This window comes from Rousettus aegyptiacus, unplaced genomic scaffold (genome assembly GCF_014176215.1).
Source record: "Rousettus aegyptiacus isolate mRouAeg1 unplaced genomic scaffold, mRouAeg1.p scaffold_m13_p_2, whole genome shotgun sequence".
Classification (NCBI taxonomy): Eukaryota; Metazoa; Chordata; class Mammalia; order Chiroptera; family Pteropodidae; genus Rousettus; species Rousettus aegyptiacus.
The window spans coordinates 165,304,856-165,312,010 of NW_023416295.1; the positions used below are offsets into that span (position 1 = coordinate 165,304,856).

The window sequence follows — 7,155 nt, forward strand, 5'->3', positions numbered from 1 at the left end:
TCACGGCCTTCTATCTCTGAGTTATGGGCGGCCGAGGTTGCCTCCCCCTGGGCCCAATCTGCTCTGAGCTTTTCCTGCTGTGGACAGAGGCCCCCGGGACTTTTACGCACCCCAGTTTTCATGCAGCTTACTGATCCCTTTTTCACATGAATGGAAAGCGCCTTTGATTTTGAGTTCTCACGTCTGTTTTGTGTAACACTTAACTGATGTGCCAGAACCATTCTGTACCTTAAAGGGAGTCTCACACTGGGGTTATTAAAATCGGTCCTTCTGTGAAGAGTCACTTTGCTCACTTAAAGGATAACCACCCTGCCTTTCTTAATGATGCTCATCTCGTTAAACCTGGATTAGGGAAAAGAGGGGCAGGCAGACCAGCGGTTGGAACCCGGCCAGAGCCTATTGATGAATTGGTCCAGCCACACGAGAGGCTTCAAAGAAATATTATCTGCTGATCAGCTGAGCTGAAGCCTCTGAGCCTTCCAGCCCGGCTCTTCTTTGGGAATCCTGCTTCAAAGCGTTAATTCCAGTTAGGATCCTAATAGAGACCTTGAACTCGTGGGTCCACTTCATTTGATCAGATGACAGGGTGGCCGTTTCATTATCTGTGGAACTCCCCATCCCTGGAGAGGTTCGAACCATTGATCTATTCGCCCAACGTTCTCTTTCTTCTAGGCGGAGGGCATTCTACTAAGTCCTGGGAATGCAGTCATGAGTTAGATGCCCCGGGTTGGAAGGGAAGACGGAAGCTACAACACAAGGAGTCGGGAGGCTGCCATTCACGTGTGTACCTGGCAAATTCAAGTACGTCCTCAGCACGGGAAAGAGAAGGAAGGGCAGCATTTAAACAAGGCAGACAGCTCTGCTCTCAGCTGCAGCCCTTGCTCTTGACCACAGCACGCTCCTGCCTCCCAGCTGCTAGGTTATGGCTTTTGAGCCTGGTGTCAAAATCTAGATTAAGTAGAAGATAATCTTCTGTCTCCTCATGCCTCTCTCTCATGGTAAGAATCTCTGCTCTAATGTGAGTCTCTAGAGTTAAAAAGACTGTAGATATGTCTGGAATTTTTTTGTTTGTTTTGTACATTATGGACCCTAAATTTAAGATCTTGTTCCTTTAAGTGCTCAACCAAAGAAACAGCCAACTGTCCCAATGCAGAGTGGCTTAAGTTGTCTTCAAGAGTGATTTTGACGTTACGGAGTTTCCCCTTTAAACGCGGGCTCTGGAAGGTAATGCCCCAGTGAAATCAGGTTCCTCTGTCGTACAGCAGAAGGGGAAGCCCGCCGTGGCGTCTCAGAGGGGAGAGCCTGAGCAGTCAGAGCAAATTTCCCAGAGGAGGCGGCTGCCAGAGCTGACCTGAAGAGTGAGGGGACAGTAACCAATGGAAGGGCAGTCCGGGGTGACACTGGAGCGGGGGAGGAGGAGGAGAAGGGCATGATGAGGACGCTGGAGGGAGTAAAGAAGGAGAAGTGACAGGACTTCGTAAGTGACAGAGAGAAAGGAATCAGGGAGCTCTGAAGTAATGACGTGGACAGTCAACTGGGTAGCGAACCGCCAAGGTGAGGAGCCACCGGCAGAAAGCCGGGGACGGGAGCGGGGATGCATTCCTTCTGGAACATACCGAGCTGGGCGCCTAAGGGACACCCGAGCCAGCAGCGTGCCCAGCGATAAGAGGCAGAGCTCCCAGGGCAGGTTTGGAAGCCACTGGCGATTGTAGGTCTGGGCATGGGGTGACCCCCTCCCCGGAGAAATGCTGCAAAGACACCAGCACCCGCAATTCAGTTCAGGGCTGCAAGGTTTTCTCACTTGCATCAATCCTGTGTGGTGTCTCCACAGCAGAACTCCCGGTTCCTGTTCTCAGCAACACTGGTGATCACCAGCCATCCCACAACGTAAGCACGACGGTCTCGGTAGCGGTACCAAGGGCGCCGCTGCTGGAGAGAGCTTTGTGGGCCCTGTCTGTCTATTCGGCGTGTCCCGCTGGGGAGGAACAGCCAACCGCAGCTTGTGCGGTGATTCGGACTCGTTCCCTGGGAGGTTTCCACTGACAGTTTACCAAGTTAGGTTCATTCATTTCATTTGATTTGGGTTTCCAGGAAGGATTTTTTTATTTCATTTTATGTTACGATTAAGTTGCTTCTATCCTTGCGTTCTCCACCCTATCCACTTCCTTCTGTAGGTAACATTTACATTCTTTATGTTTATTTACATGTTATTGTTTTGTAAATGTACGCATATGTCCTCTTCTTGGAAAAGCAGAGGCATCTACATATACTTCTCCACCTTGATTCTTTTCACCCAGCATTATATCCATGAGACCCTTGCATAGCACCATAAAGAATAAATGGACCTTTCTGTCATTGGGATCAGATAGTACATACCACTTTGTAGCCTGTCAATTGTCACTTGATACCCCAAGTGCTCCTTTCCCTCTTTCCCCTAAAGCTTTGGAAACAATCAAATGCACACCAACTTTGGGGGAGGGTCCTCATGACAGTATTTCTGAGGCTTCTGGTTCCATCCATCGATTAAAAACTACATATATGTAGTCTGCTAATTTTGGGTTAAATCATATTAGAGTTTCAATTTATTTCGTAAATAATAAAAACAACATTTTAAATCATTTCCATTTGAATCTGTGAAAGAATGACATTTGCCATATTTTAGCCAGAATGTATATGCAGCTTGATGATGAATGACTTGAGAACACTACGTGAGGGTTCCCCTCAGTCTTTTCTTGCTTTGTTTACTCAATCAGAGAATCCTAGGTTTTAATAGTTCTGAATGTTCATTGTGGAACGTGTTTCTATCGCTGCCTCAAATCATGTCAAAACCAAGCAGCTTCAAACAGCAGTTAATCTCCCATGATGCTGTGGGTCAGGAACACAGGCAGAGCTTAGCCGGGCAGCTCTTCAGCTCCGCGCCAGGTCAGCGGGGCCGTCTCAGCTGCATTCAGCTGGCGGCTGGGCCGAGCGGGGCTGGAAGGCTTCACTCACATGTCTGGCGCCTCAGCTGGAGTGTCTGAAATGACTGATGGCCCTGCTCACTCCCTCTTCCTGTGGCTCCTCAGCAGGGGTCCAGATGGTTTACAAAGGCAGCTCTGCTCCAAGGGTGAGTCTTTCAAAAGGACCAAGCCGCAGTACTTATCACGGACAACCTTATCATTTGCTAATGTCCCATTGGTCAAAACACATCACAAAGTCCAAAGTCAATGCGAGAAGAGACCACCCAGGTGTGTGAACACCAGGGGGCATGATTGGGAGCCAGCAGCAAAATGGTCTGTCCAGGACTTTCGCGTTCAGTCAAGCCTGTTTTCAGCTCTGTGTTAGACTCTAGGTTTATGAACAGGTCATACTCAACAGGTGGAAGAGTAAGTGTTTCCATTTGGGGTGCTGTGATAAATGCACCCCTGGTGCAGTCTTGAGATTTCACCCTGGAAAGTATTTCCTCATTTCCATTGCAACGTTTGGACGTGGCTTTTTAAAGTGCCCTGATCACCGATTTATTCTGATAAGAAAATAAAGGATTGGGAGGGACTTGAACTTAGCATTTAAGTCATCCGCAGCAGTTTGTCCTTCTTAAGAAGTCTTGCCACCTACTCTTACTAGAAACAGCCACGGAATATCGGCCCTGAAGTGATGATACTTGCTATTTCACTGAGTTGCCTCTTTTGTGCAAGGCACTTAAAATCATTGAAATGGTCCTAACTGGCATCATCCACATCATGCAAAATGTTTTATCTGCCATTTAAAAAATTCATAATAATAGTAGCATCAGGAACGGTGGTCAGGTGTCTTTAGCTTTATCTGTTTAGTTCAGTTTTTTATGATCAGAGTATTCTCATGTACTCTCTGCAACTAAAGCACAAATTAACAGAGAAGAGACGACTTGCATGAGCCTTTCCCCTCCACAGCAAGCGTACGTCGGCGTGGAAAACCCCGTCCCATCCTCGTTCGCACTTCACACGGGTGTCTGAGATTGGGCCATAGCCCCAGTTCTCACTATTTCCTCCCGCGCTGAGTCCGACTCTTACCACTGTCTGTTCTGTGTGATTCCAGCGCCGTGCTGACCATTAGGGTCAACTCCTTGTTAGAGGTTCTCTTTCTCACCTTTTCATCACTACTGGTCCCAGCACACTCTGAACTCTGTCCTGTCAAATCATCGCAAGTAAGATCTAAACTGTTCATCAAGTGGAAAAATATCTCGTCTCGTGTGCCAGGGTTTTCACTAATAAAGAAACCCAGTTTCAATATGCAGTACACTTGTACCGCAGGTAGGTACCACGATGCACCTTGAGCAGAACCACGGTCTGTATGGTAGAGGCTTTGTCCAGCTGGGTAGGGGTGTATCTCTGAGCATGTTCACCTGAGAGCAATGGCTGCTTCGGATTGTGCACCATCGATAATATGCACCATCCAACAGGTCATTTGAAAAAGGAAAGCTGCCAGATGCTCACTCCACTTTTTTTTTTTTTTTTTTTTTAAGAAACCAATCTTAATAGTATGGATGGTTTCAGGAGCTTTTTCTCAGGTGATATGACTCATTCCCTGAGGGCAGCTACAGGGGAAGTTAAGAGTGAAGCTTCAGGAGGCAGAAGTTCAAAACTCAGCTCTGCCACTTCTTAGCTACACACATGGACCCCTGGATAGGAAAAAGGGTCATCCAGTCGGTGGACCACATTTCGAGAACTGCCTGCAGCATGACTTGGTGGAAAGGTCCTTGGTACAGTTTGGAGTAGCAGTGGGGAGTAAGGCTTACTCCCAACGTTCATAAACTTCTAAAATGTGTGGCCATAACAATGTTAAACTATCGAATAAATAAAGCATGCTTTCTTTAATCATTCTGCCAGGTACAGGCCCTGAGAGAGAAGACATGCGAGATTACGATTTGGGGTGTAACCAGAAGTTAAAATTGGGTATTTTGGCTCCAAAATGCTGAGAACAATAGAGTGCCCCCCCCCACCGCATTTCCTAAGTCAAGGAGCTAGAACCCCAATGCAGGGCATACCGGGGTTGTGAAATCAGTTCTTTCAGCATCAGGAATCACCCACGTCTAGTCTACACAAGGAAGGTGGTTGAAGAGGCCAGAGGGAGAGGCATTGGATTGTCATAGGGTTTTCCCTTCCCCCAACCTATGAAGGATAGTGGGGTAGGGAGATTCTTCCCTCCCCTCAACCCAAAAGAGAGAGACTCCAAGGGGATAGTCAAGTTCTGATGCCAGCCCTCCTTCAGGGTGAGAACGCTGACTTCTTGTAGCCCCACGAGATAGAAGAGAATGAGGGAGAGAGCTCTCCGGGTCCTTCTATAAGGGCACTAATCCCATTCTTGAGGGCTCCATCTTCATGAACTAATCACTCCACAAAGTCTCCACCTCCTAATATCACATTGGGTGTTAGAATTTCAACATGTGATGGGGGGAGAGGGGGACACAATTATTCAGTATGTAACAGTAGAGCAAACTTCTACCCTGAAATCTGAAGAGACAGGCAAATCTAGAGACACATCTGAGATCTGCTTACCTGGAGCAGAAGCTGCTAGGTAAGCAGATCAAATGGGAAATTTTAAATGATAATTTTTATGAATTTCTGGAGGGTGAGCATGGACTATCCTGACAGTGATAAACTTATGGAGCCTTTAGTTTTTAAGGGGCCTTCGAACTTTGGTGGGCTTTACCTCCAGTAATCCCATTAGGTTATCACAGTGAAGGTACCAGAAAAATCCCCTCATGGTTCTGGCAGTGACAGAGGGAGAGTAATCATTGTGAAATACACCCAGAGTTTTCTTCATAACAAAGATCTACTCCCTAGGGAAAAACATGATACCAGAGCCTTATCTCACCTGGAGAAAAGGCATCTCTACCACCCCCCAGCACCCTTTATCCCCTCTAACCTCCTGTCTCACTTCAGGGTGGTGGGGAAGGGGATGGTCTTTGCCAATAAAGAATCACTTGTGAAGGCCACAGGCCAGAGACACAGCTTACTAGAACACTGAAATTTACTCATAAGGCCATAGCACACTGTCCCTCCCCACACTTTAGCACCTCTCCAACAGGGCTCCAGCACAATAACAGTGGCATGTAGGTGAGAGAGCTGTAAGACACAGACTTCCATCTCACAGGAGTACTTAGGGAAGCCCAAAGTCAAGAGAGTAGACAAATACAAGAACACTAGAGGAATTCCAATACCCTCACACCTATGGCTACAGCAAATGTCAAACACAGTCCAACTTCTAACCAGATTAACAAAATCCCCATACTAAAGGTTCAGTTCCTGTTACTCAATACAGCATGTCTTGGCATTCAACAAACAAAAATTACAAGGCACTTTAAAGGCAATTAAAAAAAAACACAGTCTGAAGGGAAATATCAGGACCAGACTCGGACATGACACAGAGATGTTGGAATTATCAGACAGGGACTTTAAAATAACTATGATTCATATGTGAAGACCCTTAATGGGAAAAGTAACAACAGGCAAGAAGAGATGGGAAATGTAAGAAGAGAGATGGAAATTCTAAGGAAGAATCAAGAGGAAATGCTAAGAATAAAAAATAGTATGACATAAATGAAGATTGCCTTTGATGGGCTCGTAAGTATAGATTCACCAAGGCCAGAGAAAGAATCAGTGAGCTTGAATAGGTCAATAGAAACTTCCCAAATAGAATTGCAAAAACAAAACAAATGAAAACCAGAACAGAACATCTGATAACTATGGAACAATCTTACAATTTAAAAATATATAGCATACATATAATTGGATTATCAGAGAAAATATAGATTAAAAAGCAAAAGAAATATTTGAAGTAATAATGGCCAAGAACTTTCCTAAATTAATGACAGAAACCAAACCACAGATCCAGGAAGCTTGGAGAATACCAAGCAGAATAAATACCAAAAACCTAGGCACATCATACTCAGATCACAGAAAATCAACGACAGAGAAAGAATCTTGGAAGAATCCAGAGGGGAAAACAAGATCTTACCTACAGAGGATAAGAATTACAATGGGCTTCTCATCAGGAAGGAAGCAAGCAAGAAGAAACTAGAATGAAATATTTAAAATGTTGAAAGAAAAAAGCCATCAACTTACAATTCTACATCCAGCAAAATTATCTTTCAATACTGAAGAGGAAATAGAACTTCTCAGACAAATAAAAACTGAG

General features: G+C 45.5%; 1 protein-coding gene across 1 annotated transcript in view; it reads left to right on the forward strand.

The window, feature by feature from the left end:
- The window catches only part of POLR3B (RNA polymerase III subunit B), a 111,738-nt gene extending 109,120 nt beyond the window's left edge, over positions 1–2,618 (forward strand). Inside the window, exon 28 of the mRNA XM_036237416.1 lies at positions 673–2,618. Coding sequence (XP_036093309.1) covers positions 673–691 — 19 coding nt within the window. The 3' untranslated portion in view covers positions 692–2,618. The remainder of the gene's footprint in view (positions 1–672) is intronic.
- Positions 2,619–7,155: the final 4,537 nt, after the last annotated feature.